Source organism: Vicugna pacos, chromosome 13 (genome assembly GCF_048564905.1).
Source record: "Vicugna pacos chromosome 13, VicPac4, whole genome shotgun sequence".
Lineage (NCBI taxonomy): Eukaryota > Metazoa > Chordata > Mammalia > Artiodactyla > Camelidae > Vicugna > Vicugna pacos.
The window spans coordinates 63,887,046-63,900,219 of record NC_132999.1 but is presented as its reverse complement, the minus strand read 5'-3'; the positions used below and the strand labels follow the sequence as shown (position 1 = coordinate 63,900,219).

General features: G+C 52.6%; 1 protein-coding gene across 1 annotated transcript in view; it reads right to left on the bottom strand.

Moving 5' to 3' along the window:
- The window catches only part of NPHP4 (nephrocystin 4), a 102,606-nt gene that overhangs the window by 84,031 nt on the left and 5,401 nt on the right, over positions 1-13,174 (bottom strand). The window contains exons 3-4 of the mRNA XM_072975535.1: positions 11,837-12,009; positions 3,773-3,925 (exon numbers count right to left, since the gene is read on the bottom strand). Of these exons, the coding sequence (XP_072831636.1) occupies positions 3,773-3,925; positions 11,837-11,971 (288 nt within the window). The 5' untranslated portion in view covers positions 11,972-12,009. The remainder of the gene's footprint in view (positions 1-3,772; positions 3,926-11,836; positions 12,010-13,174) is intronic.

The window sequence follows — 13,174 nt, the reverse complement described above, 5'->3', positions numbered from 1 at the left end:
GCCAAGCAAAACTCTGCTCTGAAAGACGTCTGATCTCTCATTCCAAGTCAGAAGCTTCCTCTCATCCGGGGCGGGGCCACCGTCATCCACAGGAAAACGACCCAGCAGTGGAGACAGCCCTCCCCCCAGGAGAATGACTCGACTCAACCCATCAGCAGAGCCGAGGCTGAGGAGCCCTGATCCACCGGGACGAGGCAAAGGCCGTCGTGGCTGATGCAAAATTCAATAAGCAGCTTGTCAATGGGGGCAAAGAGTTTAAACAACCAGTGTAAGACTCCCCCAGGAGTAGGCGATGGGGCAGGACTTGGTCCTTCTCCATCTCACACCAAAGCCCCACCACCCCACCCAGGAGAGGCGCCCAGAGAGGGGGAGGCGCCTTCAAGCGCCCAGTGATTAACCCAGCTGCTGGGAGGGCCTCCGGGGTTTCTCGGGGATGTCCGTCACCCCAGCAAGCCTGCCAGCTTCCTCTCCAAGGAAGAAGCACCTCCTCTCACGACGCTGAGCCCTCAGGAGCCGGTTTCTCGCAGCGTCAGCGATGGGACGCAGAAGCCGCCCCCTCTCCTGGGTCTCGCAGGGCAGCATTCACCTGCCGCTTCAGCCACACGCGGGGCTGAGAGGGGCTCCAGGAGGGATAATCCCCTGGTCTGGGTTTCGGCTGTCTGTGAAGACCCACTGGGATTCCTGCCCAGTCACTCACATAAAATAAATAAAGGAGGAAAAATGAGGCTGTCACTGAAAGGCTGAGCATGGTTGGTTATGGAGCGGATTTAGGGAGAATTATGTCCATCTCAGAGAGAAGATGTAGGGACTGCACGGTACTCTGGCCTCCCAGGTTATTTTTAACAATACCTTCTGAGAGGCTGAATGAATTATCAGCCACCTCAGCGCGAGTGAAGGGCGATTCCGCTCCACCGAGGACGGTCTGGAAGGAGAGCACAGAATTCTGAGCTCAGAGCTGAGCGGCCTGGGAGCTGGTCCCCTGGGCTCCGCCGGGCAGAGCCAGGAGGCTGGGACCCAGTGGGAGGAGGTCAGCATTCACAGAAGGAAAGCCCAGCTCAGACTCAAGGCAAGACTTCTCTCTCCACAGTCTTTCCTCAGGATCCTGTTTGCAAAGTAACAAAACAGCATCTTCTTTCAGGGCCGCGTATTAAGACAACTCGGTAAAAACCTGGAGCCCTTGAGGTGGGTTCACTAACCCACGCATTGGGGGCGACAGCCACCCTGGCTCCAAAGACGGTCCCCTGCTACTGGCAGCCCGCGACCTCCAAGCAGATCACCCCTAACCTGACTGGTACGACCAGAAAAACACAGGCAAATCAGAACACATAGTAAAATCAGAAAAAGATCTTCAGCAGATTTCAGAATCACCTCTAAAAACAGCAAATTGCATTTCTCTCTGTTCCCCCCAGGGGTGGTGGCAGGGCATTTGCTCGCAGGATGTGACCCCATAACCAGACCCTCCTGTGCCTCAGAGGTCACCTTGCAAACGCTCCACACCAGCCACACGTGTGCACGTAAACATGTACATACGTGGATGCGTGCACACACGCACACGCACACGCACACGGACTCAGCGAAGGGGAAATCTCTTTAACTAAACTCTGATCTTCAGGGATGAGAGGAAAGTGCTGGGCATGGAGGATGCCATCAAATGGCTCATCAGGACGCACAGGACCGTTCCTGGGGCACCACTGGCCCCTGCTGCTCGCCTTGGGCATAGCAGCTGGAGAACCACGGCTTCCCGGAGCAATTCCGTGACTTGCAAAGATGCTCTGTGCACCCCACACTGCCTTGCTGCATTCTCCACTTCAGTAGCTCTGAGACTGTTAAGGACTGTGGTTTTCACTAACCCACTGCCCCCATCCCCACGCCCAGCTTAGCAGTAGACAAACAGCAAGAGTGGCCCAGGTTCCCCCAGCTCAGGACACCGGACCAAATCAGGCCTGAACTGTGAGCTGAAAGCACTCCCAGGACACATGGACATCTGAGAAGCCCTCTCAGGGACAAATGCTAAACTCTGGACAAGCCCAGAAGGAGGCTGTGTCCTACAGCGCGGCTTCTGCTCTGCGGGGCTCCATCACAGCTCTCTGTCACCAGCTGGTCAGGGCAGACGGCAGGCCCTCCGTGTGGCCTGTCGAGGCTGTGACTGCGGCTGCTACAAGGGAAGCTAAGGGGAAGGACAGGGAGGGAGGACTCATCTCAGAACCCCGGTGACAGCAGAGCATTCTTGTGCCAATTTCAGAGCACAACTGTCCCCCGACCCCGCGGCCCTTCCCACCGGAAGCTGCAGGGCCCAGGGACACACGGCCAGAGAACAGTCACTGCGGTCAAGGTGGTCCCTGACTCCTGATCTGCTGGATTGCTCTTTCAAGAGGGGAAATAACAATACCGACCTCCAGGGCAGCGTGGCGGGGACGCAGCGGGCTTCCCTGGGCCTGGCCGTACAGGACAGGGAGGAAATCCCAACAGCCTGGCCCCAGAGGCCACCCCAGAGGCCCAGAGGCTGAGCCGCGGCCGCGTCCTCGGCAACGTCGGGGCCCCCGGGGCTCCTGCTGAACCGCGTCCCGCCGCGTCGATTGCACGAAGACGACCAACCGCCAGAGCTGAGACCTCGCCGGAAGCAGCTGCCCGCAGTCACTCACATCCGCAGTTTACAACCCTCGACCTCTCAGGCGCGAGACTTCTCTGGGGCATCACACAAGCTGCGTGACCACCCGAACAGCAGGTACATTCTGAGTCCCCAGGACACATGCCACCACGGCTTTGTTTCATTCTCCCGACCCCTGGGGGCATCACCTCCCTCTCCTGCCACGTTAAGCAAGAGCGCCGGTCAGAACCAGTGCACCCAAGACACACCGTCCTGACTCGGGGGACGGCCAACCAAGGCGCAGCAGGGCTCAGCCAGGCCAGCGGCTTTACCACAGGACCAGGACGGTCCCCAGCAGAAAAGGGCAGCTGGTTTGGTCTGTGGTTACAGAGGGTGATGTGCCCTAGGATGGCAGGGGCCACCACCACCACCTCCATTATTCAATGTGCTGTCACATACCAGGCTCCATACACACGAGAAAGATGAAATCAACACAGCATGGACCCGTGACTGTCAACTGCAGGACCCCCTGCACTCAGAAGCTCCACCCACCAGGTTCAGCTCTGAAGCAGCAGCTGGACAGAAGGCCTCTGGGACCCTCTGCAGCTCTGGAAGGAAACCCCAGTGTCCAGACAAAGGCCCTGCCCAGCCACCTGGCCAAGCCCACATACGGCCGCCTCCACCCACTTCACGCTCAGCACATGCGGGGCAGCTCTGCACGAGGCTGGTTTCTTCTCATCCGGTAGGTCCAGCTCCCACATCAGCTCGCAGAGGCCCCACCTGGCAGCACTGGAAGACCCCTTCCCAGGGAACCCCGTCTTCTCCGGGGCAGCAGCTACTGGTCTCTTCCAAGAACTTATCACACCTGCAACTGCTCTGTCACCTGCCTTGGCGTGTCGCCCCCACAGAAAGGGGAGGGGGAGGAAAAGTGGGGGAATCAGATGAGATCAATGATTCCCTAACTTTGTTCCAAAACTGCAAGGTCTGTGAAGATAACAAGATCCCACGTGTCTCCCCACCCCCGCCCCACCTCACGCAGGGTGCCCTCTGCTGCTCAGGGGTGTTCCTGGGGTCTGGGATGCACCATCGGTGCCCCCAGGTCCGCAGTACCCTGCACACCAGGGCGCCCCGCAACTGCTTTCCGCCACAGACCACCCTGCCCGCCCACCTGCCGCCATGGCCCACCTCGTTGAAGACGATTCTGGGTGGCTGCCTGGAGAGCGGCTCCGCGGGCCTCGCCGCAGTCTTCCACGTCCTCCCAAAGAAGTGTCGGTAGGTGACATCGAAGAGAGACACGCGCAGGTGGCACCCCACCTCTGACAGCACCTCCAGCACACCCTAGGAGGCAGAAGGGATGAAGGGTTCTCAAGGTCACCAGCCTCCCCATGGGTGCTGACAGACCGTCCTGGTAGGACTGGGCCATGCAGCATCCATCCCCCAGTTCAGGCACCATTCTTTCCAGGGAACTACTCTGCCAAGGCTCGTGGTCCTGGAGAAGTTCTGAGTCAAAGTGCAGAGCCCTCCCCTGGCCAGTCAGAGACTGAAGTCCCTGGGCCTGGACACAGGCTTAAGACTCACCCAGAGCCAATGAGACACAAGAGGCTGGATCTACAGAGATGGATGCACATGATGTCATGTGGAGCCAAGAAAGCAAAAGTCCAGCTGACACCATGTGAGATGCTGGATCAAGCCACACCTGAAGCTTACACTAACTATGGGTGTGTCTTTATGCAAGTTAACAGATTACCTCTAGCTTAAGTTATTCTGCATACTTTTTTTTTAATAGAAATATAGTCAGTTATAATGTATCAATTTCTGGTGTACAGCATAATGTCCCAGTCATGAATGTATACACGTATATTCATTTTCATATTCTTTCTTATTAAAGGTTATTACAAGATATTGAATACAGTTCCCTGTGTTACATAGACATTTGTTTTTTAATCTATTTTTATATATAGTGGTTAACATTTGCAAATGTCAAACTCCCAAATTTATCTCTTCCCACCCTCTTTCCCTTGGTAAAAGATTGTTTACTATGACTGTGAATCTGTTTCTGTTTTGTAGATGAGTTCATTAATGTTCTCTTTCTTCTTTTTTTTTTTTAGATTCCACATATAAGTGACATCATATGGTACTCTTCCTTCTGTTTCTGGCTTACTTCACTTAGAATGATGATCTCCAGGTTCATCCATGTTGCTGCAAATGGCATTATTTTATTCTTTTTATGGCTGAGTAGTATTCCATTGTGTATATATCCCACAGCTTCTTTCTCCAGTCATCTGTCGATGGACATTTAGGTTGCTTCCATGTCTTGGCTATTGTGTATTAGTGCTGCTATGAACACGCATGGGTTTTTTTTTTAATCATTTACAACCAAGCGAGTCCTTCCTGATATAACCACAAACTCTAATTCTTCAACTTGCCAGAATGATTGTGGGGTGGTATTAGCAAAAGAAAAGCAGATCTTTGAGAACCGAGAAATCCTGGCCACAAAGACAGAGGAGGCGCCAGAGACTAAAAAGACAAGCCCTCCTCGCAGAGCGGCACCACCTGCAGCGAGGCTCTGCGGGGCCTCGGGTGCTTTTGTTGCTGGTGCAGCTGGAAAAGGGGTAGCTCTTACCGTCCGCCCCTGGGGCCAGGACTTCTGTTTCCCTTTCGGGCAGCCACCTAACATTACTGGAGCACCTGTTCTGTGGATCTGCTCCATGCCAGGCACTGTTCTAGGCACTAGAGACACAACAGGCAACAAAAGGGACTAAATCCCCGTCCTCTGGGTTCACGTGAAGAACAATAAAACTGGGCGGGGGGGCGGGGCGGTGGGTGGGTCAGCTGCTGGACCAGCACAGCCAGGGGAGGCCGATGGAAGATGACGGTTTTGCTGAGAAGGCCGGGGAGGGCGGGAGCCCAAGCGTATCCGGGGAGAGTGAACCAGGCGGAAGAAGGAGCCAATCCAAGGCTCCGGGTGAAGAGAGCACGGTGCTCAGGGACCTGCGAGGAGGTATCCCAACTATATTTAACTACATTACTGATTTTCCTTACTTTCTGTGTTCCTCATGCTCTGTCACCTGGGGCCTCCCTGATGGGGAGAGACGGCCCCTCCCAGGGCCAGCTGACTCCCAGGGAGAGGGAATGACCTGCCTTCCAGAACCGATCCAGAGTCCCACCCCACAGCTCCCTCCATCTGGCCCTCACACTCTGGGGGACAGTACTCTCCTGCCCCAGCAAGTCCAGGGCCAGAACCGGGCAACTCCCCGCAGTCCCTGCACCCCAGAGGCCCCCAGAATCACTGCAACTGGCCAATCCTAAACATGCTCATCTGCTGACCCTGCCTCCCCATCCCTTCCCACGAGAACAACCAGCAAGGCTCTCACCCGAGCTCTCCCCTCATCCCACGGCCTCCTGACCAACCCCACTGCTTCCCCGAGCGGTCCTGCGTGGCATGGTGCGCCCGCTCCTCGGGAGACATGAGTCAGAAACTATCTTTTCTTTGCAACGACAATCGTCCCCTGTGTTGTTGGCCCCACCACACCCGAATAAAAACAAAATCCCAGGTACATCATAAAACAGAACGCCCGTATGACCGCAGCAGCGGCGGGAAGGGAGCAGGACGGGGCAGGAGCCGCCCAGGCAGGCCCCGTAGGGCATGATTTGAAGCTGGGCTTCCACTCCGAACAAGGTGAGAAGCCAGGGGAAGAATCTGAGCAGAAATGACACCACCTGACCCAGGATTCAAGGAACTTCACTCTAACGGGAGCCGGTGGATGTGCTAACAATGCGATGGGCAGATCCTTCCACAGCGCATGTGGGTACCAAGTCATCACGCTGTGCACTTCAAGTCTCTGCCCCTTTATTTGTCAGTTATACCTCAATAAAGCTGGGGGGAAAGAAAAGCAGTCCAGCTACCCCTGGGGACAGGAGTGCGGGCAGGAGGCCGCGAGGAGGCTGCTGCAGGTGGGGGTGAGCTGTGTGCACACTCGGGATGTCTGGCAGGAACTGCAGGGCAACCTCGGCGATGGGCTGGACGTGGAATGTGAGGGACAGAGAAGCAGGAAGGAGAGGGTGACCACTGCCTTCCTTCGCCTAGGCCTTCCAGGGTCCAGCAGGCAAACCCCATGTCCCTGGTGAAATCATGGCCTGTCTCCAGCTGGGAGGAAGGTGGTGTGTGTGCAGGCTGAGGGGCGTGGGAATCCAAGCCCAGTTACAAGCATCGTGTTGCAGGGCCTCCCCACTCTCCTGGCTCCAGAGCATCCCCCCCCACCTCCTCTCTCCCTCTGCTTCCATCAGACCCTGACGAGGGAGGGAGGCCTCTCCAGACCCACTGCCATCCAGGCCCCGTCCTCAGACCCTGCTTGCTCCCCCAACCATGTTCATCCAGTGGCCTGTCTACCCCAGCTAGATTGTGACTATTCACCTCCCGCTCTGTCCTTAGGGGCTGGGACGAGACCTTGCATGTGGAGGTGCTCGGTGTATGCACCTCCCCCGGGGCCTGGCCCTAGGCCCCCTCCACTGCTGGTACTGCCCGGGGCACCACCGTCACCCCCCAACTCCCCCTTCTCCTCACCACACTTTGGGGGCGGTAATCACCAGCCAGGCCCCGTAACTCCCAAATCTCTCCTGCTGGCTTAACTTCTTCCCAGAACTCCACCCCCTCGCCACCCCCATCTGCCTGTCTTTACTTTGTACCCAATTCTACTCAGTAAGTTTCTAGGTCCATCTCCCTGCACTGGACCAAGAGTGCCACGAAGACAGAGTACAGGGTGGCCATCCTGTGTCCCCGGCACAGTTCCAAACATACAACATGTGCCCCCAAAATGCCACATTGAATTGAAATAGCCATCCTGAAGGAATGCAATCTGTGTTCACGGTAAAATTAAACTAAAGAAAAAAGGCAAATGAACAGTAAGAAAAACATGCCAAAATGACAAAGTGCCTTGAGTTCAAAGTAAGCATGGAATATATGGGGCCAACACCTGACACACGGAATTTGCTACCATCTAAAGCTATCAACTCTTCAAACAACAAAAACTGGCCAAGTTTGTAATAAGACTATCCGCACTTTTACCATTTTCCCTGCTTGACCTTTTAAATGTTACTGGCTGACTTTTCTACGTAAAGCCAACTTTGCCTTCCTGCGGTAAAGCTCACCGTGACGTTCTATCCTTTATGTATGTTGCTGGATGTATCCCATGTCCCAGTATTTAACGTTCATGCGTTACCAGTCTGTACTCTCCTTGGAGTACCTTGCCCGGCTGGGGTGTCAGAGCTATGACCTCAAAGAAACACCTGGGAAGCAGTCTGTCCTCCTCTATTTTCTGAAAGTTTGTTTAGAATTGGTATCATTTCTTCCTTTAATATTTTATTAAACCCAACAATGAAGTCATCCAAGTCTGGAAGCTTTTAGTTATGCATCCAATTTCTTTACTAAATATAGGGCAATTTAGATTTTCTATTTCTTCTCCTGTCACTTTTGGTTAAGTTGTGCTTTTCAAGAAATTTGTCCACTTCTTTTAAGTTATATTTATTGGCACATAAGCCATTCATACTATCCCTTGATTACCTTTTAAATGTCTGTAGGACATGCAGACGCTTCTTTCCTTCCCAACGTTGGTGATCTGTGTCTTTTTCTCTCTTCTCGTGATCAGTCTTGCCAGTGTTTTATTAATATTATTTATCTTTACAAAGAACCAACTTCTAGCTTTACTGATTCTATTATTCGCCCTTTCTTGGTTTCTGCCCATATATTCACTATTTCCTTCTAATTCCTTTGAGTTTAACTTGTTCCTTTTATCTAGATTCTTAGAGAGGAAGGAGAGTTTGTTGATTTTATGCAGTCACACCCTGGACACACTGAAGGTTTGGTTCCAGGCCACCACAATAAAGTGATTATCGCAATAAAGTGAGTCACACAAATTTTTCGGTTTCCCAATGCATATAAAATTATGTTTACACTACACCGTAGTCTATTAAGTGTGTAATAGCAATATGTCTAAAAAAAGTGTACATATCTTAATTTAAAAATACTTTACTGCTAAAAATGCCAACCATCATCTGAGCCTCCAACAAGTCACAGTAGTGACATCAAGGTCACTGATCACAGATCACCACAACAAGTAAAATGAAAAGTCTGAAATATCACAAGAATTACCAAAATGTGACACAGAGACACAAAGTGAGCCAATGCTGCTGGAAAAATGGTGCCAATAGACTTGCTCCATGCGGGGTTATCACAAATCTCCAGTTTGTAAAAAACACAGTATCTGCAAAGCGCAATGAAGTATATGGCACAATAAAATGAGGCCTGCCAGTAACTTGCCTCTTCTAACGCAGTCGCGTAACGCCGTAAGCTCCCCTGAAAGGACTGCGTTAACTGCACCCACGAACGTTCACACACCCTTACGCTGCTCAGTGCAGATGGTCTGCTAATTTCTCTCTGAATTCTTCTCTGCCCAGGGGTTAGTCAGCAGCGTGTTATTTAGTTTCCTACCATTCGGGGATTTTCTAGGCACCTTATTGTTATTGACTTCTACTTTAGTAACATTAGTCAGTAAACATACTCTTTGAATTTCAATGCTTTTAAATTTGAGACTTATTTTGATGGCCCAGCATACAGTCTATCTCAGTGACTGTTTCACATGCACTTGAGAAGAACGTGTATTTTATCTGTTGGGTGTAGTGTTTTAGAGATGACCAGTCAAGGTGGCTGATGGTGTTGTTCAGATCTCCCACATCTTTATGATTATTTTTGGTCTGTTTGCTCTATCAATTATTGAGAAAGGAGAGTTGCAAGTCTCGATTATGAAGTTACATCTAAATGTGGTTGCCTTTAGTTCTACACACCTTGCTTTGCGTATCTGGAAGCCACGCTACCAGGTGCTCCGCACAGAAGCGTTATCACGGCAGGCCGGTGATGCTCTGAAAGGCCGGCTCGCAAGGCTGGCCCCTGGCTGGAGTCTGGGAGCGCAGACTCCCCGCCACCCTAACTGGTAAGAGTGGCTCACGGGGCCCAGACTGTGTGTACGGAGTAGTTTGTGCTGAACACCTGCTTTTCTCCTGGGGCTCTGGAATCTCGATGTGTGCTGGGCAGAGGGTGCCGAGCGACCAATCCCCAGAAGTCCCTGGGGTTCTGAGAGCCTGCTGGCGCCGAGTCTCTGACTCAGCATTTCACCTGTGCCATCTCAGCCCACTGCTGGGGGACGTGTGTGCTGCGCGGCTCCAGGGGCAGAGGACTCCGGACACTCACACCGTCCCCTCCCCACCCCCATCCCCATCAGCCTCTCCCCTGGCTGGTCTTACTCTGTGTTTTTTCACTGAAACAAATCTTTCCTTTGAGAATGACTGTACGCTGAGTCATGTCAAGTCCTCCCAGTGAACCATCAAACCTGGGCTGCTCTGGGGGCTCCTGACATAGACACGTTCCCGTTTAGGACAGTCATGCCTTCCTGTATACCGCTGTCATTATGAAGTGTCCCTTTATCTCTGTCCCTTTATACGCCTCATTTTGAAATCTGTTTCGTCTGATATTAGTATAGCCACAAAGCTTTCTTATGCTTAGTGTTTACATGGCGTATCTTTTTTCTATCCTTTTGCTTTCATACATATGGTTTGAAGACTTACACTTTACATCTTTATGTTTAAAGTGTTTTTTTATAAACAACCTATAATTGGGTATTAAATGATAACTTTTAATGTAAGTCTCTAGATCAGGAAAACCACCTGTAGGAATCATTCTACAGACATATGTGTACATTTTTTTAAATGACGTCAGTGAAGTTATCCACGGTGGCAGTGTCTGTAAAAGCAAACACCTGGAGACAGTCCGAATGGTCATCACTAAGGGCCTGACAAATGGATGATGGGTCATCCAAACAGGAAAAGCCATGCCATCTTAAGAAAGAAGTTATTTGTGGAATGACATGAACAATCTATAAGACATTTTGCTAAGAATATATTTTTAAAGGCATAGAACAGAATATAGAGATAAGCAACCATTTATTTTAAAAAAGGAAAAACACATACAAGCATTTTCATTTGTTGTATCTGCTTAGAATTTCTGGAAAGTTGTAGAGAAACCAGGTTAACACCGGCTGTTTCTAGAGAGGGGCACTGGGTGTCTCAGGGACTCCACGGGACAATACACTTTCCCTGTGCGCCCTGGGTGAATTTTGAGCTATGAGAATTACCTTTCCAAAAATAAATTAAAATAAATTAATAAAGTAAATCGGGAAAACAAATAAAATTTCCTTTGTGAAGTTCCTAGGCTAGAGGAAACCGCTGTCCACTATCCTGTGAGCTCCTGGGAGGCAGGCACGGCCGGAGCTGGTCTACCAGGGCTGGAGTCCCAGCCGGGCGGCTGGAGCTGTGTCGCCCTGGGCAAGTGACACCCTCTCTCTCGGGCTGCTTCCTCTTATGTAAAGTGCGGGCAACAGCAGTACCCACTTCACAGGGCTGTTGTGAGGATGGAGTGAACTAACACAAATGCTCAGAAGTAAAGCTGGAAAAGCAGTGGTCACCACGGTACCTACGAGGGCGGCAAGCACACAGCAGGTGCTCAGTCCAAGGGTCTAGAAGGAGTGATGTAGGATGTGAGAGATTAATAGCAGTAATATCCACAGACCCAGCGCTCCGACAACTCTGACACGTGGGGAACCGCTCTGCCAGCTGCACAGAAGGCGCAGCCTTGCCCAGCCAGACCGTCTAAGCCATGTGCTCCCACCGGCAGGCCTGATCTTTCCCGTGCACCACCCCTCCCTCCCAGGACACCGGGCCTCACCAGGGCAACCCAATCACATGTGTGTTCCGCGGAGGCACAGAAGCACCCGCCTCTCCCGCAGCTCACGGGCACAGATGGGGGCAGGGCCACAGAGCAAGGGCCCGAGTGTGCAAAAGGTGGTGGGACCTCCCAGGTACATCTTCCGGGGTGCCCAGAGCGCAGCACTGCTGTTCGAAATGCCAGGCTGAAAGCAGGCCACCTCTTGCAAATAGCCTGGCTAGGAACTAACCCAAGTAATCAAATTACCTGGGTTTTTCAATTGCTCCAAAAAGAAGCCTTGACCCAGTGTCAAAAGTGCTGACTGAGTCGCTGAATCATGCATCCTCTTTGCTGATGGGCCACTTTGTCCCCGAACACTGCTGATGCCCAAGGTAATGGGTACAGTTAAGACTCAGATAAATAAGTGAAAATCAATACCATCTCGGCAGAGAGCGGTGACAACGTGCGTTTGACAATAAATTAGTGAAGTTCTTTACCTGCTTAACTAGCGGGCCGTCAAGCCACTTCAGGACACACTGGAACGCCGTCGACTCCTTTGGGGGCTGGCGTGCCCTCTGTGTGTGGGGAGGGACCAGCAGGTTCTGGTCAAAAATCCTGTGCCAGTCATTCATGCTGCCAGTCTGAGGGTCACGGGGGCCTCTAGGGTAACCTGCAGCATTCGTGTTCAAATAAAGTAGAAAGTTGTGAGGGCTGCAGTGCTTAGGACAACTCTGCACGTTTCCCACCTCCCACGGATCCCAGGGGAACCGCCATCCCTGCAGCCAACGCTCTGCAATCCCACCTCCAACCCCCCGTGCAGCAGTGGCACCCACGCCGCCTTCCCGGGAAAATGTGCCCGTCTTGCTCCTGGGCATCCCTCTGCCCCTCCTCCCAGGAACCAACCAGAACTTGACTGTCCTGGCCTCGGTGACTGGTTTAGGGCTGAGCGTATGCTCTGAGCAGCCACCAGGCCCTGGGAACGCAGGCTGTCTGAGAGGGGACCTGTGAGCATGAACCTATCAGAGCCATGAGATGTGAATATCAGAGCTTCTGTTGGTTCTGTTAAGAGAAGGAAATGCTCTTTTTCTGTGATCTTTGGAGCAGAGAGGTCATCAGCCCGAAGCTGCTGGGGCCACCACAGGAGCCACCTTGAGCCACACACAGAAAGGCAGGCAGAGGAAGAGCAAGGCCCGTGGGTCCGGATGTCATCACGAGAGCCCTGGCTCAGGGGACCCTCAAGTCCAGCACCAGGACAGCTGAGCTACACGCAGTCTTACTGCCGACACCAAGCGGGGATAGGTTGGCGTGTTCAGGTGTCTTGCTGACCGGGGTCAGTAAGGATGCTATCTGCCTTCCAGCAGACAGGAATCTGAGCCTTCACAAGGCTCTCCAGGTGACACAGAATCTCGGCTCTCGGCCTTGATGAGGGGCTGAATTCTGCATGATGCTAAAATGGCAAGCGAGGGGGAAAGGCAGTGGATTTGGTCTCCCAAAACAGCAGTTCTTAATGTGGCCCCCAAACCTGGAGGCTCCCCAAGGTGGTCAAGGGCCCCGCAGGGTCTGAGCTATTTCCATTACCTCCAGGTGTCACTCGCCTTGGTCACTGTGCTGGCACCTGTGCTGAGGGCACCAAGGCAAAAGTGGGTGCAGCTGCCAGGACTCAGCACAACCCGAGGCAGCAGCGCCAAACCCCACCGGCCACCGTGGGGGGGCCACCACTTGGCGCAAGTTACAGTGGCTGCGCTTAAGAATGTGCTTCGGTGGGGAGGGTGCAGCTCAGTGGCAGAGCACGTGCTTAGCACACACGAGGTCCTGCTTTCAATCCTAAGAATCTC